We start from the raw sequence: 26,914 nt of genomic DNA, 5'->3' as shown, positions 1-26,914 counted from the left end.
ATCCTGTCTGAGGTTATGGAGTTGGATTGGAATTTATACACCAATCCAATTCAATTCCATATTTTCTTATTCCGAATCCGAAAGTTCAGTTCAGTATCTTTCTGTTCTGTCATCTGGAGTTTGCCTTTGATCTGATTGAAAAGATTTAAGTCAAACTAATCTGATTGTGGAATGATTATTTGAATCTTTTCTTTGTAATACAATTTGGGGAGTACAATTTTGAAATATGGCTGCGAGAAGAGCTACGCACGCAGGAAGTTGGTATTCAGATTCTAGTAAGTGATTTGAGGTTGTGTAAGTTATGACAATTTGGAAAAATAAAATAATTTCTAAACATAAAGAAATAATTTTGAATTATTTGGTTTATTCATCCCTTTTGTGTTAAAAATGATTAAATCCAGTTTGTGATTTAATAGCCTAGCACTAGGTTATTATGGTTTCTTTTCATATTTAGGCTAATTGGTCTACTGTTTTAAGATTTGTTTTTGTTCTGTTTTTATCCTTCCAAAGGATTATTATTAACGTATAAACATTAATGTGTCATGGATTTGATTATATTTACTCTGGTCTGTAATTTAGTTGTAAAATATTAAGTTTGGGATTTTCATTAAAATTCGTTGGAAGCCTAGGCCTAATGGTATTTTTTTTATCAGTAACAAAATTTAAAAATATAAAATTATTCTTAAATTGATGATTTTTATGATTGTGTCATTGACTTTATATTTAATCAGTAAGACATCATATCAATAATATGAACTGTAGATGCAAAAATAAATGTACTCTTTTCAAGGAATTTGCATAGTTTTAAGGTAATTACTTAAGTTAAGGGAAAATCATGTTCAGAACTTTGTGTCTTATTTCACAAATTTTAAAATTAGCATTTTAATAACCTTTTTTGTTGTCCATCTGTGTGGCTACTATGTGGTACTGTCTTATATTGGGTGTGTCACCAATCACTATTATTGTGACCTGTGGTAGTGAATGTGTTGTATAGTAGTAGGTACTAATCTTGTTATAGCCTAGTTGTAATATCAAGAGGCACAGAGTGGTATTATTGGGTGTGTCACCAGTCATTATTAGTGTGACCTGTGGTAGTAAATGTTTTGTATATTACTACTACACTAGCTATAATTATGCACTGTTAATACTTTTGGCTACCAAGTGTATCAAGAGTCATATATTGCATGTGTCATCCATCACTATTACTGTGACCTGTGGTAGTGAATGTTTTAACTCCGAACATCATTATATTTTCTTCAATGCACATTTTTATGTGTTTTGTGACTGCTTTGTCAAATTTGTGAACAGTTTTATATAGTAATTTTAGTTTGACCCTTTCAGTGCCAGATATTTTTTTGGAATGTTAGTCAATAATACCAAAGGTATTTTTGCAGGTGTTATCCAGAAGTGCCATGCCATTTTTAGAAATTTGCATATGGTTATTATAAAACGTCATAACTGTTATTTATTGGCAATTTTTTACAATTTTGTGTGTGCAACAATGGACATATTAACACTGAATACAATAAAAAACTGCTTATACTACAAATAAAACATTAAATAACAATAAAAATAATGGTTTTTCCTTTTTTAATCTCTAGGTTTGACACTGAAATACCACAAAAAATTCTAACACAATAAAGCCAAGTACACTAATAGAACACTGTATTTTAAATATATCCACCAATTTTTATAAAATCATCGTAAAAAATAAAAAAAATATTGTACCATTTTTTTAATGCCTCTTACTTTTTTGTGAGGAACTAAAAAGAATATTTTGATTACCAAAAATGTCCATGTTCTTTACTGACTTTACCACTTTTCTTATGAATGATAACCATAATAAAAACTATATAACACTGTAAGATAGAATAAAAAAGACTAGGCCTAACATGAATTTTTCTATTTACAAATATTTACATGATAAAATAAATATCAAAAAGTTGTCATTTAGGTACTATTCCTCCACTACTCATATAAGAGTATTTTCATCAGTGAGGGGCTGTAAGCAATTCATAAGACTTCGCTACACGCCTACATTACACACTCACACACATGTACTATTTGGTTATATTATAATTATAAACATAACCACAACATTCTAACAGCACTTGCTGAAACAGAGACAGTTTAATTTATTGAAATACAATCTAATTCTGAACAAATGCTACTTTAGATTTCAAAAAGACTCCTCGTTTATTTGCGCCTCTTTTAAATTCATAGTGTTGGTTCCTAGTCACTTGACAATGGATCCAACATATTCTCTACATTATATGACCTTTCAAAGTCTTAGACTCTGATGACCATAAAATATTTCTCCAGAAATTAGATTTCTATGGCATTTGGAGAAAGAGAAAGGAATACTGGTAGTTAACATCATATTTTTTCAAGCGCAAACAAATATATGTAACTTACATAAGTATATTATTGCACTACATATCAAGTGTAATATTGTCAATTCAAAACATACTCAGTGCTATTTTCAGAATTTCTAGAACTTATTTGTGGACAGCGATTTGAAAAGGAAATATCACATTTTTCTTTCAGGCCTGAGACAAGTTTATAAACAATTAAAGCTACTAAGTATATATGTTCATTTGCATCTATGTATTTTAGGGGATTTCTGTAGACTAACTCAAAATTAAAAACAACAATAAGAATTATGTTTCAGCTTTTATGAATTTCAAAATTTTTGGACGCTCCGTTCAATTGACATTTTGAGCTATTTTTTTAGAGTTAAAATACTGATTGAAAAAAAAAAATCATCACTCATCAGTACCAGTTGAGATATGAAACTGCACTGTACCACATTGAGTAGCCCACTTCGTGGAAGGAGTATATTACTCTACTTTGAGAATGTACAACAAGCTTCCTCTCAATCTTAAACAAGAGTCAATCTCCTGGCTATAAGTGTTTTGAACAGAACTCTGCAGGCTGTCGATGTCGACCCTTTGTTCAATGCTGTGTGTCCCAACAGCCAATTCCGGTTGTTCCAAGGTTGTTTAGAGTCTCACGGTACAGTATCCAGTCATGGAACTCTATTCACACTTTGTCCTGCCTTTTCAATATCAAACAATATATGATTGTGTTTAGAGAAAGATGCCCACGTCAAACCCCGATTAAGTCAAGAAGGATATGTTTGAGATTTGATATCAACTGGTATCCATTGTTAGCATGTTTGAGATCAAGATTAACCCCTTGAGCACTAATTTGTTCCACCTTGGCTTAGAAAGCAAGAAAATAAAACCAAGTTAAGCCAAGCATAGAATATATCCAAATTTCCAATTAAAAGAAAACCAAATAGAAGAAATCAAGAAGCATACTGAGTCAGTTGACCGAAGAGAGTAAAGTGTAATGAAAATAGATAAATTTTACATGTAAATGGAATTACAGCTCTTGTAACTGGAAAGTAGATGGCTATGAGAGTGATTTTAAGACGTACTGATTATCACATGTCTAGTAGTATGAAGACCCTGACACTTTGCACCTGAGATAATGTCTAAAAAATCAAGCTCAGATCACATAAGCACCTCAATCCCTCTTTAGGTTGGACGGGGTAAGAAGTGGCATGGCGGATGGAGATGAATATTTTATTGCTACCTGTATCTTATTTTATCTTTCAATCTTCAGTCAAGCTTACTTTTTCTTTAGTTTTGTGTCAGAAACAATACATTCAAGTTATTACAAACTAAACATGGAATAGTTGAAATAGCAATTTAACTATGAAAGAATAGTTTTAGGTGAAAGAATATTTTTGTATTACTTTGTATATTTTCATTTTATTTTATACGTGACAATTAAAATCATCGGAACTATAATTTAAAATGTTCATTTTGTAATGTATTTCTATGGTAGAAAATTGATGTTGGATTAGTTATGTAGAGAATGACCCTAGGCGATTCTAATAATTTAATTACTTTTCTCAGTTTCTCAATTGTCTTTTTTTTATTATTTGTGTTTTCTCAGAATCATTTAAAATTAGAAACAGTGACATTATTAATTAATAGAACAATTAACTGACCGTATTAAAGGTTTGTGTTGACCTTGTTAATGTAATCTCTTAGGTTCACATTATCTAAGCATTTATCAACCACATAACCTTCAGCTACTATGTGTGTTTTTTGCTTCTGTTATGTTTTATTGTATATAAAGAATCTTGAGTCCAGTTATGTAGAATGAGATTTATAAAATGCCCTTAATCCTTTGGGTTCATACAATTTTTCCTACTTCACTTTTTAAAATCCCAATCTTGTATGAATTAAAGACAGTGTTTAATGATTATTTTATATCAAAGTTTGTTACTTGTAAGAGTTTTTGTTAATTTTTGTATGAAATTATACATACAAAAAAATTAAACCCATAATAGAAATTTTTTGTCATTTTATATACGTAAAACAATTTGCATTTTGTCAAAATTTTATTTTTTATAATAATACTAAAATATTTTATTTTTGAAAAATGTATATGAAATTAGGTTTTTTGGTCTCTTATATGGTATGAAAAAATATTAAAAAACTAATCTAGATAGGCGTATTCCAATAATTGGTTAAAACTTTACTTTTTCGTAAATAATTTTTGATACTCATAAAAGTTACTATACTGCCAGGTGCTTAACATCAGAATCATATGGAGCACAGCCTTCTGCAGTGAGTTAAACAAAACATGATAAATCCAAAATTAACACTGGTAAATTACATTCATTAATTTAAAAAAATATATATAAGTCTAATTGTATCATTAACCTATTTTGTCCATCAGAGCCCTCAGTGTTAACAGAGAGAAGTGATCCGAAGTTAGTTAATTATGAAAAAAATTGCTCATCTCAAGCAGATAAGGTGGATGTATTCAGGACTTGTATTTTGTTCGCTTTGTCCATGTGGTGGTGTAATAATAAATATTCAATTTGATTTTAATAGTAAATTACTAATGGTTTCCTTTGTTTTATTCAATATTTTTTTTACTAATATCTGGATTTATAAAATACTATTGTATATTTTCTTTGTTTTACAACATTTAAATTTAGAGAATACAGAATGAGATTTGTAGGGAGAAATTAAGCTTGGATCATGTATCTACATTTAAGAAATTGTATAGTAAAAGGTCAGGTTTATGGAAAGTAAGTTAATAACAAAATAAACTTGTTTATAAGTTTTATTAATTATTCAGTCGTTATTATAAAAATCGAGACAGACAATAAAAAGTATTAAGTACAATTTAATTTTTATCTTTGTAAGTGCACATTATTTGTTTTTTTTTTTTACTTTAATATTTACATGATTTAAATTGTTCTTTAAACTTTACAGATAAAGAACTCAACAAGCAGTTGGAAAGTTGGCTGAACGCAGCCGACCTAATCCATGGACCTGCTCGTGCTATCATAGCACCGTAAGTTTATTCAACCATACATTAAATTACTTTTTAACGTAAAGGAACTATAGTTTCAGGCCTTTAATTTGTTCTAGTAAATCATATAATTAATATTGTGGTTCTTTCTTGGTTTCTTAAAACACATTAGTTAATTTGAGACACGCGGTGTGAAATATGGATTGCCGTATGAAGTGATCCAATTAGAGTGATTGATTATGGTCATATGAATCAGCAGTTCAAAACAGGCTTTAACATTTTTTTACAAAATTATTTTTAACAAATGGCCATTTTTGTTCAGCCACACAGGCCAGTTGTAATCTAAAAACTAAATGTTTCGAAAGTGCTACAGGAATGAAACCTACACCATCTTCTTCAGCAGAGTTTTTCTGCAATGTAGGTTCTTACAACAATAATTTTAAAACTAATTTGATAGCTTAAAAATTCCTCTAAAGTTTGTAACAAGTTTCCGCAATATGCACTTTTTAGGACTGAAATTCTTAATGAAGGAATAAAACTAATATTTCAACTACAGTAAGATATGAAAGAATTCTTTCCAAAATTACAATAGAAGTCTAGTATGTGTATCCTTAATTTTGTTTAATTTATTTTTAAAAAGTAGAATTTTGAGATTGATACTCTGGTGGGATAAAATAAAAAAGTTAGATGCATTTACATAGTAGTAAACTACAGTAAAATTTTCAATTTATTTGATCCCAAATCCAGTTATACATTTTTGAATTCCAACAAACACAGAGTGTTTAAAGAATGAATTTTATACTTGCTAAAAGATACAATAAGATTAATAAATCTACAAAACATTTATTGTTTATACTAAATTATGACTTTCTCGATATAATCATATTGATCATATAATGATTGTGTCCTCTTTATTGGTTTTTATACTACATTTATGCCAAAAAGGACAAAAATTAAGCACAGTGGTGGAATATTAAATTTATAAATCATTTAAGAATGAAGACTAAACCAGTGTACTTAATGAAAAGTTGCAGTTCAAGTTACATTATATCTTCTAGTGTGCCTGATATGTGTGTGTTGGTTAAGCCAACCTGTTTTTGTTTGTTTGTGTTGTGTGTGTTATGTAAATGTTATGGCGATGGTTTTTTTTTTTTTTTTTTTTTTTTTTACTCAGATGGAATCTTGGTACTGAAATACGTAAGCGGTTTTAATCTTGGATTTTATATCAAGGAATACCTTTAATGTTTGTAATTTTGCAATCTGAGGCATCCAAAATGAATTTAAATTACTATTATTTTACTAGATATTTTACTTGATATACTACTAAAAGTATGGAACAAGAAATATTTTACAGTCCTTAATATAAACTAATTTGTTTTTGAAAAAATCAGACGCAAGAGTAAATGACACTAAACTTACCACCGCAAGATACAAACTGAGTGATAATGAGGAAGCAGGTTTTGCTATTGTCATCAGGGTTGGTGGATAACACACATTCCAAGATAGAGATTTGTAGAAAACATTAAAAGTATGATAATTGGTCTGAAAAAAAATACAAACAAATAAATTCAGTTTTGAGTCTTAAAGTTAGCTGTAAATAAAAATGAAACTTTTTTATACAAAGCGACCAGTAACATAACTTTTGTATTGTGGCCAATGGAGAATTAATGATAAATAAACATTTGTACAAATAAACTGTATTTTTAGTTCCATATTTCTATTCATTACTCTCATCCTGCAACCTCAGAATTTTTAAATAATAGGTCTAAATATCCTTCCTTTTTAGGTTTGTTTTACAATGTGGAGTGCAGATGATGATACTACTTAGGCCCAAGACTTGCATAAAAGTAATATCACATAATCCCCTTGGATTCAAAGGGAAAACTTTTACAATTTAAGTACGCCTTTCTGATCTGATTTCACTTAGCAGCTATCAATCACCTGATTTCTATTGTTCAGCTTTGGTACTATTTATGAGTAGCTGTACAGTACAAGTATTTAGGAGGTATTTTTTAAATGAAATTGAACCAGCTGTACCAATATGAGGAATTATTATTATTAAATTATTAACAGTTTGGTAATTAATATAATATTAACCTTCTGAGTTAAATAATAAAGGAAGAAGGTTGAATAATGATTATGATAATAGGAAGGTGATAACGTAAGTTATAAAGTTACATTAAAATATAAATTAACGGATTTTGGCTTTTAAATCTATTGATTAATTATACTAAAATAATAGTATAAATGACAAATTTAAGAGTTAATTTAGTATTGGTGAATTATTACATGTGGCTTTAAATAAATAAATGTGATTACATGTATTTTAAACCATTTTATTGGAAAATGATATTTTACAGGCACGCAGGGTACCAATACTGTGGAGCATGCAGTGCCTTCGCCTACAGGCAGATCAGCCCTGCTGTTGTGTGAGTGTTTGGTTTCTTTTATGTATGGAATATAACTTTGTATACAGTTCAAACATTTTCACAAAATAAGGCTACATACTGTGGGTACCATTGGACATTTTACGTGGTTAATTAAAACCTTTGAAAAACTTGGTTACACCAGTGTGGACTGATTTGACTGCTGTGCCTACAGTGTTAAAATATATGCTCATAATTAAATCAATTTTACGTTTGCACATCAATATTTCATTTCAAAATGTGTACAAACTTAATAAGTATGCTTTGCTGTGCTCTTTATCCAGGCAGCATGACTATAAATGTAATATATGCAATATACTGGTGTATGTGGCTCCCCTACAAGTCTTCTGAACATTTATGAAAGATCTTGGACTGGGAAGTTCTTTCAATGATTTTCTGAGATATATGTACAATAAGCTACACTGGAATGTTCTTACATGCTAATGCTGAAATCAAAAACCCCGTCTCAAGAATCAAGAATTTTTATTGTTGTCCCACATTAAGCATCAAAAATGTCACAGGATTGGCATGAGTACATGAGTACTACATCATTTGTAATATTTAATTATAACTAGTTTCTTATAACTAAATTAAAGTTTCTTTATAACTGGTTTAAAAGTTCCTTAAAACGGGTTTCTTTCATTTAGATTAAAATTTCCCTATAACTAGGCCTCTGGTTGGACCTATAATTAAGTTTCTTAAATCACCAAACCATGATCGCAAGTCCTGTCCAAATACATGATGAAATGAGTCATGTGAAAAAAACAAGCATTTGCTTCTAGCACTTACTAGAAAGTTTGAGACTTTGCCTTAACCCTTTGAACCCCAGGCGACGAAATATCGTCGCCGAGAAGATGTGCGAAGATCCCTGCGGCGACGATGTATCGTCGCCAATGAAGTTGCGAGAATCCCCGGGCGACGTAATATCGTCGCCATGGTATATGCGTTTAATACATATTTACTTGAAATCGTAAAATACTTATTTTATGAGTATTAATACATATTTATATGTATTTTATTAAAATACTAATTTTTTTTATTTATTTATTTACTAATTTATTTATTTAGTTAATATCAGTGATTTTTGTGTTGTACGCCTAGAGGTTTTTACAAGTCGCATACTTTTATATAAAAATTCAAAAAAAGTTTATTTTTAGAGATATCAATATAATGTTTTTTGTACATACACAAAACTAAATTTAGAAAAATAAAATGTGGGTGCCCATGGTAAAAATATTTCTTATTTTTTAATTAAAAAATCTTAAAATCAATTTTTTTTGCCTAAAAATCTATATACATATATTTTAAAATTATTTTAATGCTGTTAAACATTTTTTTATACTTCAGACTAATCTTTTTCTGTGTATACAATTTCATTCTGGACATTTTGGTGTGTAATACAAGACAATAGCATAAAAAATAGCAAAAGTATTAATTTTTTACAAACAGTATGCAAAACAGCTGTTTCTGCTCCGGGGATTCTCGGTAGTTCTTAGGTCAAATGATTTTGGTACGTTTTTTCCACCATCAATATTTTGGTCTGGGGTTCAAAGGATTAAGTCGATGTGAATAAACGAAGTCTTAAAACTTAGACCAAAGTCCTAAGATATCTGAATATTTTCAAGCACAAGTTTACATTAACAAATACCCTAAGCACTTTTCTTAGTTCTAAAGTATCTGTTGTGAACGCTAGAATTTACTATCGTTAAAGAAGTGAATCGTAACGGGTTGATTTTATTTTCCCCCTTTGAATTACGTTCTACGTTCTCATCTTGCACAGGTCTTTTGTGATATTCCTCATTGTGAAACTCAAGTTCATAATCAAAGACATTTTTCACATGTTTCCCTAAATGTTGTAGGACTGCACAACTTATTATTACATTTGGTACGTTTGTCAAACACCTATACAATTAGGAAATCGGATCTGTGTAAGTCCAACTGTTTTATTCCTAATAAATTACAGAAAAGTCCGATTATTATCCTTACAAAAGCCCGGATGGAACTACCTTTTAGCATTACTTCATCTGTGCATTTATTTTAGACACACCATAACTGGCTATTGTGTTTTAAGGCTCAACACAGAAACCTTTTATAATTTTTATTTCGTGACACGTGATTCAGCAACTATGATCACAGTAACTTTATAACCTCACAAAAAACTATAAAGAAATAAAAGTCATAGCACATATGATGATGCTATAATTTGTTGGCGGCAAAGTCTATGTACAGGATTAATTTCTTAATTTTGATATTTGTTCAAATATTGCATTTTTTTATTGACCTGCATTGTGTTTTGTGAAGACGCACATATTTTTCATTTGACTTAAAGTCTTTTATTTCTTGTTGCTTAATTTTCACGGTCTTAAAATTAAGTTAAGCCCTCTTTGTTTTCTGTTTTCTGTTTTTACTTTTATTTTAGGCATTTTGTACTCAGCCAATCAAAATTGCATATATGAGTAAAAAGTCTGTAAATTTGAACCACTTATGATGAGGTCCATCTGTTCTAAAATGATGAAATTTTTCTCGAAACATATTGTAGCTGATGATTAGCATAGGCTAGTTTCGTGGGAGATAAAATATTTTAATTATAATGTACTCATGTATTCTTCCTCTGTTGTCACTGTTATTTTAATTTACCAATTGTTATTTATTTTTGAAAACTATTAGCCTATTGATTCAAGGACTTCATGTACTACCAATAATACTGTTGAGACCCACCCTATACTACAGGCCGGAAGCTGAATCAATGGCATCACAAGATCTGTTCTACTGCTCCACTTCACAATGGAAACAAGTGCGCATTCGGCCAAATTACCATTCATCTTTTGATATTATGAAGGGATTGGTATAAATGCTGTATTTTGAATGAAGTAATTTTTGCATTCTATGACCTGATTTGTACTGAATGTTCGTAGAACATTTATAACTGTTTAAACTAAATAAAAGGATCCAGTTTTCAAACATAATGTACATAATAGTCTTTTCTTTATAAAATGTTTACAAGTATGTATTCATGGAAGCACAATAACACAGCAAAGTGTTAAACAGAACATCTGGCTAAAATACAATACAGCACAAGCCACAAAAACATTACTGACCGCAGATAAATAAAATAGTTACTAAAAACTTCACTGCTTATACCAAAAAATTATGGTGATGAATTATGTATTACAAATAGCAACATTATGTTGAAATGTATACTTTTTACTTTCTGTTTGTGTAATATTTTGGGATAAGGTTCAGCACAAGACTTGTAATTATTGGAGTAGGCATACAGTTCTTTTATTAACAAAAAAAAAAAAAAAAAAATAAAAACTAACATAGACATACAATAACTTAAGTACATTTCTTTTCAATTACAATAAGTTTTTTAACTTACAAAATATTAATAATTGTGCAAATGAGTTTGAAAGATTTTTGCTATTAATCCAATGTCTTCATAGGCCTACTGATGTAAAATTTCACTTTGGTAGTAATTTTAAATTTTATTAGATAAAATAAATTGTATCAACTAAAATTGATTGGATGCATTATTTTGTTACTCTTTTGTATACCAAAGCAAGAAAATAAATGCTTTTGACAATTTAGTTTTTATTGTAGCATAAATTATTACTATTTTTCTTTTTTATTTATTTGCCATTCTTTTAAGATATTTATATTAAAAGCAAAAATGTAATTATATAAAGTATTATATTCAGAGTATTTGTTCACAAAATTGATGATAAAACCTTTTAAATTAAAATACATTTCCTGTTTCCAAGACTAAATATGAAAAATGAGTTTAGAATAATAATTTATTTAAACTGGGCATATATCATGCAATATTATAATTGATGCTTTCGAAGCAGTAGGGTGCAAATTTGAATCTCAAAAATTTCATTTATAAACATGGGCTATAATAATGTATTATAAACTAACAATAGATCAGTATGATAATTTAACTATGAAAACACAGTAGGGATAAAGAGTAAAATTTGACTTTATCCTCATATAGAAGCTCGAAAAGAAATAAAAATAAAGCTATTGTTTGAACTTAAATATAAAATGTTTCACTACCTTTCCAAGTATTATATACCTGTCAATATACTGTTAAACTTCAAATACTGTTACACCTTTTATTTTTTGTCATAAAGATGTAGGACATGTCTTATTTTAAAGATACATGATAATATATGCACTTGTAAATGCTTTTTAGATTTTTTTGGTAAAGTTTGATTTTTTAATATAATAATAAAAAAGTTGAGATTTCTTTCTTAATAACTAGTAAAAAAAAAAAAAAACTAAAGCATTAGAATACGTATTTAATAATATTTGTTAAATAAGACTTCTGACATAATTCTGTGATATATATTATATATATATATCGCATAGTGTTTGATTTCATTCTAAGTAATTATTGCCCATAATAGATAGTTCTACACATGTTTGGTTGTCAGGAAGTTCCATTGATTCTAAGGGTAGGTAATTTTTAATGTAAAATTTATCAAAAACACAACTGAACAGCTAAAGAAAAACAAAATATACAAAAAAGTTTGTAAAAAGACATAGGTTGGTACTTTTTACAATACTAACCAAAACCAAGCACTGCAAATATAAAAAAAAAACAAAAAACAAATTATCCTTGTAATTGTTACATTTACATTAGATATATTTTTTAACAATAAAAAAAACATTTTTACTGTAAAATAGTTTTTCTATGCTTTTATACAAGGTTTGAATTGCAAAACTCTCTCCTGGACAAATTGCTGAAGAAAAGTTATTAATTAAAAAATACCAAAGATTAACTTGACCAAGCAATGCAATAAATATTTAGATTAATATTACTTCCCTGGGAGAAAATACACGAGTCCTTGTTTTGGTGGGTATCTTATACCTCCCTAAACCACCCAGTTCATAGCCCCTTTCAAAATAATTTTCTATATACGCCACTGGTTAGATGTTATATTAATTATATGCTGAGTTTACTTTTTTTAATTCTTGAACCATTATGAAATTGCTAAAGTATCCCAGAATAGTGAACTCTTTTATAACACGTTAAGGCTGACAATGTCTATTAATCATTATCTTACAGTTGTTTTCCTATTTGTGTATGGTAAAGGCAACGCATATTCATCCTGGGTCCGTCCCATCATGTACGACTGGCGGGCTGCGCACTCTCTACTGCTGTCAAGTACAGAACTCCACTCTATGACCTACGTGTTGACACTCAAGGCAAGTATTGTTTTACTTAACTGTATTGCATTATTTTTTGTCATAAAGTATCTGTAAAAACCAGATACTAAGTTATATTAATTCATGCAACCATTATCTGAACAATTTCTAGGGCTAAATTTAAAGCCAGAAAAAGTAAGAGTTTCTAGGTTTTATAAAGCAAGTTTCCATTCATAATGGTCTGTCAGGACAGTCTCCATTGTTTTGTACATTAAGTTTAAATGAAGATCCAATGTCAATATGTATTTGTCCGATACTAAAATACATAACACTTTAGTAGAAACTTTGTGAACTATCCAAATATTAATAGTCCCTTCTGGCTCAGTCGGAAGATGAGGTAGATTTTGTAATAAGTAAAATATTATTATTAATTTATCTTCATGGGATTTACAAGTAATCGATATCTCAATAGCCATTGGAGATTAAAAAAAAACTTTATTGTGACACAAAATGTAGGAAAAGTTATAAGCATTAGAGAACATATTTTACTTTTTCTCTAGCTTTATAAATAACGGAGTTGTGTATTTTTTTTAAAGTTGAATGGCTACCATATTGAAACGAAATTGCATACTATGTTGCCCAACGAATGTAGCCAAAATATTTATAAGATGAAAATTTCTACTAAGTTAAAACTTGTTTGAGCTTTTCTAAGACAATATTGTTTCTACAAGCCAGGTCATATAGCATATATAAACTTTTGAACAGGCAGTGGGTTTTGGTTCTGAGGGTCGTTTTGGTAAAGTTAGGTAGAAACTTTTCTTACGTGCTGCCATGAACACAATTCAAATAGGTTGATTTTGTACAGAAAGTCTGCCCAATAGAATTTCTAGTGATTCTCCATTTTGGACTAAATGAATTAGGTTTACTGTGCAATTCAAGGGCTATAAAAAAAAAAAAAAAAAAAAAAAAAAAAAAAAAAAAAAAAAAAACATTACCAGATTATAAGCATCTGTCCAGTGAAACTATCAGACACACAGTGAGTCGGTCTTTCGGAGTTTAGTGTTGCTACTTTCCATTACTTAAACATCTAGATAAAAATGTATATATCATCTGATCTGTGCTCTTAATTTGATATTTAACCTTTTTAATAATAAAATTGTAGAAGTTATTTTCTTAACAATATCATTCATTGACAGTGTCGTCTTCTATTGCAGTGTATGCAGAACTGGACGCAGCTGGACAGTTCGACAGGATGAATTTAGATGTGGACGAGGATGAACACAGCATTGAAATGCACTTGCCTTTCATAGCCAAAATAATGGAAGAGTATGAAGCTGATTTCCATTTTATAAATTTATACAGATAAGTTTTACAGACTAATTGAATGTTTATTAACACAGGTGGCCATTGCTGCAGTGACTGTCTATCACTCTGAACAAATGGTGACCGTTGCTGCAGTGACGGTCTATCACTCTGAACAACTGGTGACCGTTGATGCAGTGACTGTCGATCACTCTGAACAAGTGGTGACCGTTGCTGCAGTGACGGTCTATCACTCTGAACAACTGGTGACCATTGCTGCAGTGACGGTGCTTATGAAGTTCGGTACTTTTATGTCTTTGATGCAAGTCGGACAGAAGAGATATGTTTCATTTTCATTCTCGTCAATGCTTTGCTGTTGTTTACGTATTAGTAGTTTGTTTACATTTTTTGTCACAAATACGAGGGGTATCCAAAAAGTAAGTTTTCCCTGTTCTGTAAAAAGACGCGTACGTAACACAGCGTGCAGCTGTGGGCGGGGATATGTAGCGCGGTTCGGTTGGCAACAGGTGCGCCGGTCACTGGCCCATTGTCACGCTTCTCAGTCAGTTGCTGCCCAAACATCATGGAGACTCCACTGCGTTCTGCCGCCAGTTGCGAAGTCCGTAGTGTTATTCGTTTGAAATTCATCGTCAGTTGTGTCAAGTGTATGGTGAACATGTTATGTCCGTTCAGATGGTCCGTCGTTGGCGTGCAATGTTTTTGGAAGGAAGAGAAAATGTTCATGACGATGAGCGTAGTGGCCGACCGACCAATTCTCGGAAACCTGATGTCATTAATGCTGTACGAGCAGTTATTGACAATGATAAGCGAGTGACTCTCGATGAAATGATGGATAAACTGCCGTCAAGTGTTGAAGTTAGCCGGTCATCTGTGCACAATATCATGACAGAAGATCTTCAGCTTGCAAAAGTGTGTGCAAGATGGGTGCCTCGCTTATTGAGCAATGCCCATAAACAACAACGAATGGCTGCTGCCCAGTCTTTCTTGCGATTGTTTGACGATGAAGATGAAAACCTTTTCAGTAGAATAGTCACTGGTGATGAAACATGGATTCACCACTCAACTCCAGAGACCAAACGCCAGAGTATGGTGTGGCAAAAAAAAGGAGAGGCAGCTCCTCAAAAAGCCAAAGTTTTTGAGTCGGCAGGAAAGGTAATGGCTACAGTTTTTTGGGACTGCCGTGGAGTGTTATTGATTGACTATCTTCCTTGTGGCGAAACCATAAATGCAGAAAGGTATTGTGAAGTTCTCACCAGACTTCGGCGGGCAATACAGAATAAACGGCGCGGACTTTTGTCGCGCACGGTTCTGCTTATTCAAGATAATGCCCGACCACACGCTGCTGCTCGTGCAACAATGGAACTTTTGAGGAAATTTAAGTGGGATGTTTTTGGTCATCCTCCATACTCACCAGATCTTGCGCCTAGCGATTTTCATCTGTTTCCGGAGCTGAAAAGACACCTTGGCGGTCAGCGATTTGCCAACAGCGATGACCTTCAAAATGAGGTGGATACTTGGCTTAAAAAATTTGGCGAGTGAATTTTGTGATGCTGGAATAAAAAAACTACTTCCTAGATACCAAGAGTGCTTAGAAAGGGATGGTAACTATGTAGAAAAATAAGGTATGTGTAAAAAGTTGAATAAATGTGTTTCAGTTATTTTTTGAGTCTTTTTAACTTTTTCATAATTAATGGAAACTTACTTTTTGGATACCCCTCGTATGTTATGTTATTTGAAGTTATTATTTATTAAAATGGTAAAAACATATTTTGAAAAGTATTTCTCTTTCACATAATACTGTTTCATGCATGAAAAAAATACTATTGTTACAATGTAATATGTTAGCAGGGTAATTAAAATTTTTATAAAAGTGCTCTGTTGCAAGTTTTATCAATAAAAAATATATGAACTAAGTCCATAAAACGATATATTTTTTGAAACTAGAGTTATGTAATCAATAATTTTTGTATTTTGGTTTAGCAAAATTATATATACTTCTGAGGTATGGTATCCCCTTAAAAAAATACATACAAAGTTCAAATATTCCAACAAAAACATTTATATTTATAAAAATATGCATAGTAAAAAATACAGATTTACATGAACGTAATATATATTTGATAATGTGTAAACCTGGAAAAGTGGTCTGCCAATAGAGCCAATTTAGTTGCCAGTTTTTTGTTGACAATGAGTTCTTGTGGCAATAAAGATATAGGTTTAGTACCTGTTTTCTTAACACAGAATTGTTTTTAAAATTGTATCTGTCATGAATGAATTGAGTTCCTATTTGTGATGCGGAAAGCGAAAAAGGGACCCAAAGTCGGCAGAGTAAAATTGTCAGTACAAGCAAATAGTCGAGTAAAGGTTGAAAAAATCTATTTTCGGTTTTCATTCGATTATTCCTCACAAACTCCTGCTTTACAACGTAATATCGACTGTAAAGTGATATTTAATTGGTAACATAGAAATAGTCATCGATAAAGTGATTGTTGTCAGGTATGAGAAAAGGGACACAAAGTCGTTATGGAGAAATAACATGGAGCGACTTTGGGTCCTTTTTCTAGATACTCTGTAATAGTTATTAAATCAACATTTCCCTGCACTCTAACGCCATTTCAGATAACTAATTGAACTTTCATTTAACAAAAGAACATTTTCTTCAATAACACAGCTGTCTGCCGAATATAACCAATCAGGTATCTGCTGTCTGTAACCAACCAATCAGACACCCGACAGGAAACAGCTGTTTTGTTGCTGTGTTTTATTACTGTTTCTGCCCATCTCCCTCCAGTTCCCGTGCAAACTGCTGATGTAAAACATGGATGAAAAGGTTGTGTTAAAAGTTCTTAACGAGTTTGGTGTTGATAAAGTCAGTGATGACGACTATAAAGTGTATGAAGAGTACTTTTGTCAACGTGATGTGTCCTCAAGTAGTGATGACTCTAGTGATGAACAAAGTGATGCTGGTGTCGGTAATAATCTAGCCTCTGCCGATCTATCTGAGGTTTCGCTGTTATCCGGTATACCAACTCTTGAAGATGTAGGTGAAAATATTAATATTAATGATATTATCATGGAAATAGAAAGGGATGTTGAGGAAGAAGTTGTCGATGAAAACGACGCTGGGCAGCCACTGATTGTTCCTGATGCATATGATATTCTCCCTCCTGATTTTGATGCAGATATTGATGTTAATATAACTGAAGCCTTTTTAGGAAATGGCTGTGGGTGCCAAAAACATTGTTGCTGCCAGTGGTAGGCCGATGAGCTGGTTGAAATGCGAAGAAATTATGCTGAACTTGATTTTTATGATAACCATGTAAACAAACTCGACCAGGTAATTTTGGGCCAGTTACATTGTCTTACACGTGGCTCATCAATGACAACTGGGAAACATAAAAAAACAATCTCGAAGACGGAAATCGAGATTCACATACCTTCTTCAAGGCTTAGAAATATGTCGAGAAACTTTTATGTTTGCGATTAAAACGCCTTACCAAGGTGTACAATAAAAGTGGATTAATATCTAAACCACATGGTAATGCAGGTAAAATGGCAAAAAAATGTCACTTCTTATAACAAAATTGTATTTGTTGTTAGGTTTCTAACCAACTATGCAGAGCAAAATGCCCTAACTTTACCAGGTCGTGCCAGTACAGTGTACAATGCGAATTTGAAACTTTTACCTTCAAATGAAACAGTAGGAACAGTTTATGAAAAATATGCTGCAAGTTTTAATGATGATATCACTGAGAAACCTATTTTGAAAAGATTATTTCGGAACATTTGGCGTGAAACCTGTGGTGACATTGTTATAATGAAGCCACGTTCAGACCTGTGTACCACATGTCAACAGCACTGTACATCTGGTGCCAAGATTGTTCTAATTTTTACCAGTAGGACATACAAAGTTTTCTTGTGATTGGGGATTTTGACTTTTCAAGAAAAAATTAAAAACAACCTATGTTTCTTCAGTTGAAGAACTAGTACACACAGTTGAAGCATCCACTCCAACATCCAAAGTCAACTTCGGTGTTGCTGTTGGAGATGAGGGAGGCAATACCAACGTGCCAACCGACAATTGGCTAAGTTTTCTGGCTAAAAATGGCTCCAAGAAAATTCCCAATATCACCAAGTTTAACCATTTTGAATTTGAGAACTCCCACAAAGGTGTTGTCAAGTGCAAACTTGAAAATGATGGTAACGTTTATGTTCACCGGATTTTCCCATCTGATGATGGACCTACAGGGTTTCCTGACTGAGTGCTCCCTCAAGGATTGTCAGATGACAGAAAAAAAATACCTGTTCAGTAATATCCGCCAGTATTGCAAAGAGGAATACAAAGATCTGTTGTGCCCTGCAGTAACAGTCACTGATAACTCAAGGGAAGGAGAGTTAGTTGACCACCCTGAACCGAGACCTGGCCCAAGTCATCCTAACAAATGCAAGCGATTAATTTAATCACAAAGATTCTCACAAATGTAAATTAATAATTAATGTTCGTTCCATTGTTTTTTTGTTTAGGCCTAAGAGGAATAATTTAAACTGTTTTGTTTAGTTTCTAATTTTGTTACTGTTATAAAACTTGGTTTGATGGAAGATGTTATTATTTTTTCCTTCTAACTTTATAAAAGCTACCATTTTGAAATTCCAAAATTTTAATTTAATTTAATTTAATTACAGAACTGACCCAAACAATTAACAAGTATGCCTAGTTTGAAGAGCCTTGATGTAATGTAACTCAAGGTTGTAACCTTAATGTAAAAGGTTTTTTAAATATTTGCCATCAAATTACAGAATGTCGAGTTTCACTCATACATGCTCTATTGAGGTTCAGAATATTTTTTGAGCTAAACCCTCAATTAATACATTAAATAGATGTTTTATTTTAAAATAGACATTATGACAAATATTTTGGTATAAAAATCTTTTCTTAAATATGTTAGGTTATATAGCTGTTTAGATTTGAAATGTGTTTTTCTCAAAACAACGTTTTTACGCTCTTTACTTTCTATAGGTCATAACTTTGTTATTTTTTGTCATAACCATAAGATTTAGGTGTCAGATTATTCAGAATTCTACACACAATTGCTTAGTAACAATAACTCAAAATGGATAAAACACGACTTTGGGTCCCTTTTTGCTTTCCGCCTCACATTTAATAACATTAAAAATACGTTTTTATCATATTAATTAATATTACCTTCATTATTAACTTAGGTTTGTGGTGTGGATAATAGGAAATCCAAGGGAGTCTGGATCCTCATATGAAAATTATAATTGAAATTATACTTAACAAACTAGACTCAAAAATTAATTTGAAAGTTGGAAATATACAAAATGTATTCGGAAAATATAAGAAGGCATTTATTGACATAAAGCTCACTCAAGCATCGACACAAGTCATGCATAAAATATAAGAACATTATTTACTGATGCTTTCCAAGTACACGAGTGTTCAATAATAATTTTTAGTCAGTTAAAATTGGCCATTGTTTACCTATGACTCTCTAATTTATAGGGATGTCAAGTATCGGATTTTGAATTTTAATTTACAAAAAAAACTCTATTTTATGCCTATAATTAATGAAATTTATTACATCTATGTTGCAGTTATAAAGACCAGTTCACAATTGTACCTGTGCTCGTCGGGTCTTTGAGCCCAGAGCGAGAGGCTGCCTATGGGCGCATCTTTGCTAGATATTTAGCAGAACCTCAGAATTTATTTGTTATATCGTCTGACTTCTGTCACTGGGGACAGCGTTTCCGTTACACATACTATGATCGCAACTGGGGTGATATATATCAGTCCATCACCAGACTCGATCGTATGGTGAGTAAAATGTAAACCATTGATAACTTTGGCAGCCAAGTGGGTATCTCTAGAGTTTATTCCAAGTACTTAGTTTAGCTTAGCCCAGAGTAATGTGATGTATGGTTCTGATACACACAAAAAGTAAAAGAATTAATTGATCAATAGATTGGTGTGGTAGAGATATCAATTTTATGTTTCAGTATTATGTTCATAAATTTGTTTGATTCTGAGAATAACATTTAATACATTTGTTCTTAGGTCAGGTCAGATATTATATTATTGGTTTCAAATTATTCATCATTTAAAAGGTATGAATGTTGATAACCCATATGATGCATAAAATATAGCTTTTATGCCAAGCTTCTTTTTGCGAATAATGAAGTTAAAAACAGCATTACAAGTTATTAACGTGCTAACCATTAGTCATCAGACGATTACTTTTGTACGAATTAACCTTCTAAAATAATAAATACATATTCTATTATATATTTTTTAAGATGGCAGCTACACATAAAGTCTATTTCTGTCAATATTTATTGATAAATTTTGTGTGTTGCAGGCAATGGACATCATAGAAACCCTAAACCCTGCTGCCTTTACTGACTATCTAAAGCGCTATGCAAACACAATATGTGGTCGACATCCCATTGGTGTTTTGCTTCATGTATGTAATGTTTTGTTGTATTGTAGGTTTAATTTTGTGACATGCATTCTTTATAGTTAGTTGGTGTTAATAATAATTAGGGTTTTGTTTTAATTAAGTGCATGATTTTAGAGGTAGTGTACATGGAGTTAACACACAACATGGCTGTTGTGATTCCTGCGTGTCACAACGCTCTGGTATGATTTGTTTACTTTAACCTAGATTGTAGTTATGTTAGTTAAGTTATCCACTTGAGGAAGAGATCAGATTTCAGATCTGGAAACTTACAATGGAAATGTATGGAAAATCCTGTTTCCTTCATAATCCTTCCATTGTAAAAAAGAACCTTTTAACACAGAAGTAGATTTATCTCATGAGCAGTAAGGAAATATCATTGATGGTTTGTGGATATATTAAAAAAAGAGGTTATCAGGAATAAAAAATTGCAAATCATAATTATTTTTTTATTTATAAATTTACCACAAATTATTAATTTAAAATCAATCAAAGCATCTTTTTAAATAATACATATTCTAGGTCCTTGGACCGAACAATTCAACTAAAAATAGATTCTTACCTTTTGTCAAAAGTCATCTTAGTTGACTAATTCACATGTTGCATCACGATAGCAAAGTTTAAAATGGTAAACACATTATTGGTGTAATTAATACTTAATAAAACCAGTTCACAAGAAAGTTTACCTGTTTACATATTGTCCTACAATCTGATGATCCAAATAGAAGCATGGACTCAAGCTTGTAGTGTATATTCCATAAAACAAATTTTCATTAACATATGGAACATCAAGTAAGACCTGTGAATATTTTTGTTACAATCAGTGTTACTAATAATTTGTTTGCTTCTAATATCGTATGCAATTTTGTTACATAAACATTCTTTTGCTTCAGTTTTATCTATAAACAAATTGCAGAAAAAATTACTTAACCCTTTGAACCCCAGGCGACGAAATATCCTCGCCGAGAAGATATGCGAAGATCCCCGCGGCGACGATGTATCGTCGCCAATGAAGTTGCAAGAATCCCCGGGAGACGTAATATCGTCGCCATGGTATATGCGTTTAATACATATTTATTTGAAATCGTAAAATACTTATTTTATGAGTATTAATACATATTTATATGTATTTTATTAAAATACTAATTTTTTTTTATTTATTTATTTACTAATTTATTTATTTAGGTAATATCAGTGATTTTTGTGTTGTACGCCTAGAGGTTTTTACAAGTCGCATACTTTTATATAAAAATTCAAAAAAAGTTTATTTTTAGAGATATCAATATAATTTTTTTTGTACATACACAAAACTAAATTTAGAAAAATAAAATGTGGGTGCCCATGGTAAAAATATTTCTTATTTTTTAATTAAAAAATCTTAAAATCAATTTTTTTGCCTAAAAATCTATATACATATATTTTAAAATTATTTTAATGCTGTTAAACATTTTTTTATACTTCAGACTAATCTTTTTCTGTGTATACAATTTCATTCTGGACATTTTGGTGTGTAATACAAGACAATAGCATAAAAAATAGCAAAAGTATTAATTTTTTACAAACAGTATGCAAAACAGCTGTTTCTGCTCCGGGGATTCTCGGTAGTTCTTAGATCAAATGATTTTGGTACGTTTTTTCCACCATCAATATTTTGGTCTGGGGTTCAAAGGGTTAAAGACAGATTTTTTTAGATTAGGAAACTGTTCTTTAGCAAGTTGCCTAAATTGTGTAAATGTCAACATTTAAGATTTAACTTGAACCCATAATTTTGTCTATTTTTAAATGCTAAGAGGACAAAATAAATATTAAAAAGTACTAAAAAGTCATATGTAGTGATCAGACATAAGTTATAGTAAAACCTTGGTTATCGGAAATAATAGGGGTTGAACATGTTTTGGATAACCGAGTTTATGTTATACAAAGAACTTCCTGGAAATATATGTAGATATACTTATAGCATTACTGTATTATTTTATGATATGTACAGATCAAGAATAATATTATACAGAACAGTCAACTGAATATAAACTTATTTATACTTGAAAAAATCAGAGGCAAGAGTAAATGAGTTTCAACTCGGTACTGCAAGACAAGCACTGGGCGATTGCGATAAACAGGTCTTTCTGCTGCCAGCAGGGCTGGTGAGTGCGGAGCGGACATTTCAAGATAAGATATGGATGGTGGTATGGTGACTCGTCTACTAACGGTAGGGTTATGACTGGGTGCACTGCTAGTGAAAGCTCATATGGTAGTGAGGAGGAGGTTTTTTTTATTGCTCTTTTTTTGCGTAAAGGAGAGGCAGTTGTGGTGTTGTCCTCCAATGACAGCCCCTGCAATAAATATTTCGAGTGCTGTCAATATAATATTAGGGTTGCTGCTTGCCCAAATTAATTATAATTTCTACAGCTTCTCGATTTGTAGCTACTAGAACTGTTTTTATTACTTCCCAAGTTGTTTTTGGTGACCCAGGTTTATGATAATCTGGGTTTTACTGTATTACATTTTTATAAACTTAAATCAACTTTGGATTGGTTCATTTTTGCTTCTTTTATTGGTGTAGATTTCACATCCCTGGTATATTTAATATATTTGATTTTTTCCACTTTTATCCAATAATTTTTTTCCATCATGATATTTTGCTCACATTCTGTTTACTATTTCAGAAAAATACAAAACGTTTTGGTCTTGTTTCAGGCTGCTAGCTGTCTTCAGAGAGCTGACATGTACTCGCAACGAATGACTCTCAAGTTTCTGAAGTATGCTCAGTCTAGCCAGTGTGAGAACATGAATGATTCTAGTGTGAGTTACGCGGCGGGAGTGCTCACATTCGAATAACATGAACTGCCTCCTAGGTACAGTATTCGCTATGATCTCTGCAATAGTTGACAGCGCTCTGCCCCGTATCAGTGAGAGCTCAGCACACGGACACATAAAAAATTGTAGAATTTCGTGAATTTTATATGTTCGTTCTTAGTGCTATATTATATATTTATATATATATATATATAAGATTATTTATTTTTCTTAAGTTATGAATTAAATGATTTGTGTTGGTTTCTTTAAATTAGTTGTTCAAGAGGAAGGAGGGTAATTTTTTATGAATCATTTATAAATCTATAGAATAGATTATAATTTTATTGTTAAAAATTATTTCTTTTAGCATAATTTGCATTGTTATTTTATGTGACAGTATCTGATAGAGAAAAAAAATTATGCTGGTTGTGAACAGCGGTATGGTAATTATAATTTTCTAATATTAAGTAATAAAAGGTAAATTTAGTAAAATGCTTTCATAATTGTAATTTGTCCTACTGTTCTATATCACTTTAAACTACCTATTGAGCATCATACAGTGATTTTGCGTTCTTCGTGAATTGCATGCTTATTTCTGTGTTAAAACTGCTTTATAAAAGGTATAAATAGAAATAATGTTATTTGGAGGGAGCTGTACTTTTTCAATAATCATCGTACTTTATGATTACCTTTTAGACAATGTATGAGTTTGAACATCCCAAAAGAATGTATCGTATTTCATTTAACATCTTAGGCCAACAGGCCTAATAGCTGTGGCTGTTAAGATATAGCATGTTGGGTAAAGTCCAACAGTGTCACTAAGCAGCTGCTATTTATCATCATCAGCTTTCCAATTGTGCTATATTGTGATGTAACTACTTCAACTAGAAAGAGTAGGACACCTCAGAAGATGTTTTCTTTTGCGATAGTAGATATTTTGAGCTGAGTAACTGAGATTTAGGGCACGTACAGGAGGCAAGCTGGTAAAAGCAGGAGTTAGATTCAGATTTTTGGCACAGATTGTCTGACTTCAAGTGGCAGGTAGGATGCAACCACTGTGTGCCAGCATGTTATAAGCGCAGAAGAGCTGCCACTAAAATATATCAGTGTAGCATGGATCTTACGATGGAACAGATTGACTGTCTGACTCCGTGTGACATGTAGGATGCAATCATTGTGTAGGCAGATTATAAGCGCAGAAGAGCTGCCACCAAAATATATCAGTTTAGCATGGATCTTACGATGGAACAGATTGACTGTCTGACTCCGTGTGACATATAGGATGCAATCATTGTGTAGGCAGATTATAAGCGCAGAAGAGCTGCCACCAAAATATATCAGTGTAGCATGGATCTTACGATGGAACAGATTAACTGTCTGACTCCGTGTGACATATAGGATGCAATCATTGTGTAGGCAGATTATAAGCGCAGAAGAGCTGCCACCAAAATATATCAGTGTAGCATGGATCTTACGATGGAACAGATTAACTGTCTGACTCCGTGTGACATGTAGGATGCAATCATTGTGTAGGCAAATTATAAGCGCAGAAGAGCTGCCACCAAAATATATCAGTGTAGCATGGATCTTACGATGGAACAGATTAACTGTCTGACTCCGTGTGACATGTAGGATGCAATCATTGTGTAGGCAGATTATAAGCGCAGAAGAGCTGCCACCAAAATATATCAGTGTAGCATGGATCTTACGATGGAACAGATTGACTGTCTGACTCCGTGTGACATGTAGGATGCAATCATTGTGTAGGCAGGTTATAATAACAGAAAAGCTGCCATCAAAATATATCAGTGTAGCATGGATCTTACAATAGAACCGGCTGCAGCTTAATTACAATTTTACAACTAAGTTAAAACTAATGAGAAAAGAAATGTATCCCATTAATAAATTAAGATCTATTAACAAAACGTACACTCATCTTTTTTCATAGTTATTTATTTATATATTACAAATCCAATAACATAAAGAAAATGATACATGTGAAAGGTTTAAGTTAATTTTCGTTTTAGAAGTCTCAGGAACCTATCCAAGGTATACACTGGATTGTTCCAAAGTTTTTTTTAATTTCTATCTTGAGGAATTTTCCTGTCGTACGTTGACAATTACGTAGTAACAGGTTCTTCAGTTTACTCCTGATGTATGAGGAAGTTTTCTTGAAAAGGGTTGTCTGGTGTTGGATGTATCTTGATGCATGCCTTGTATTTTAAGTGTGAACATCCTCGTTTATTTATGTGAACTTACATGAGGTTGTCAGCACGAAGAATATCTAAGGGATGTAGAGGCTAGTAACTGTCAGAATGCCAAGTGTTCTGAATGTCTGTCTACAGCTTTCTCCTTGATGATGGTAAGATAGCGCTCTTCAAATTTAGCAATAACAACAGATTTTTTGGCAACAGAATGCTTTATAACAAATAAGATGCCCTGGCCATTTTCATGCAAAATATCTACCCTCATACACAAATAATAAAATAAATTGAGAATTTTGTATTTTGCCTTTTCGCAGAATGCCAAAAATACCTGACACTGTGTAATTTATGTAATATTGATTTATTAAAATGTGTATCATAAGAACAATGGTGGTAGAGTTTTACCCCATGAGAACATTGTTACACCCTGAAAAAAAAAAAATTTATTTTTGATGGAAGACAACTTTTTTTTAACATGCATTAGAACGTATTTTAGTTATTTTTAACTATAAAATGAACAATTTGAGATTTTTTCTAAGAAACCCTTAAATCGTAAACGAGCATTTGGATTTAAATTAATTATATTATGCTCAAGAGGATGTTAAAGGGGATAGAATTTTCATTTCCCAGTGATCATAACGGTCATGGCAGGAACTACGTGGACAATAATAGCCATCCGGCTTCAACATGGATTGCAATGCTACAGCGGAGTAAACTTAGTTCCACTACCATTGACTAAGTTTCCGTCTGGCTACCAGTGAGCCACGCCATTCCCTCATTGACAGCCATGTCTTTTTTCTCACCCGCCTGCCATACTTCACTGCAACAGGCTATGGAGTTTGATGTCAGGGCATTTCTCCATTTAGTGGCTCTCCAGCCGTGCTAGTGAGATTACTGTTGTTCCTTGTTGTTTTACAATAGCAGTTTAAAATGAGTGACAATCAAAACCCTGTGAGTTGTAAAGTCGGTAATAAGGTTTTTGTTCGCTAGGCAAAATTAACCAATTGAGATTTATCTCCAACTCTGAAGATTAAGGGACGGATTTGATTACTGAAGGTGAAGTGTTTGTCACTGGTGCATTAGGTATTAAAATGGCCAAACTGCTGTGCATGATGACGAACGAAGTGGACGGCCAAGCATTGTGACTGATGAAATTGTCTCTAAAGTCAGATGAGAAGATTAAAGAAGACTGTTGATTTAC

The 26,914-nt window shown here is 31.8% G+C and overlaps 1 protein-coding gene across 1 annotated transcript; it reads left to right on the top strand.

Annotated features, from left to right (window-relative positions):
* LOC124360136 (protein MEMO1) lies at nt 1-24,001 on the top strand. The gene is made up of 8 exons (XM_046813489.1): nt 1-275; nt 5,304-5,385; nt 7,704-7,772; nt 12,868-12,980; nt 14,135-14,246; nt 19,857-20,076; nt 20,618-20,722; nt 23,411-24,001. The coding sequence occupies exons 1-8, from the start codon at nt 227-229 to the stop codon at nt 23,549-23,551; spliced, it is 891 nt and encodes a 296-aa protein (XP_046669445.1). The 5' UTR covers nt 1-226; the 3' UTR covers nt 23,552-24,001.
* Nucleotides 24,002-26,914: the final 2,913 nt, after the last annotated feature.

Source organism: Homalodisca vitripennis, chromosome 4 (assembly GCF_021130785.1).
Source record: "Homalodisca vitripennis isolate AUS2020 chromosome 4, UT_GWSS_2.1, whole genome shotgun sequence".
Classification (NCBI taxonomy): Eukaryota; Metazoa; Arthropoda; class Insecta; order Hemiptera; family Cicadellidae; genus Homalodisca; species Homalodisca vitripennis.
Note: the sequence above shows the minus strand (reverse complement) of the source record. Positions and strands in the feature narration are given on the sequence as shown.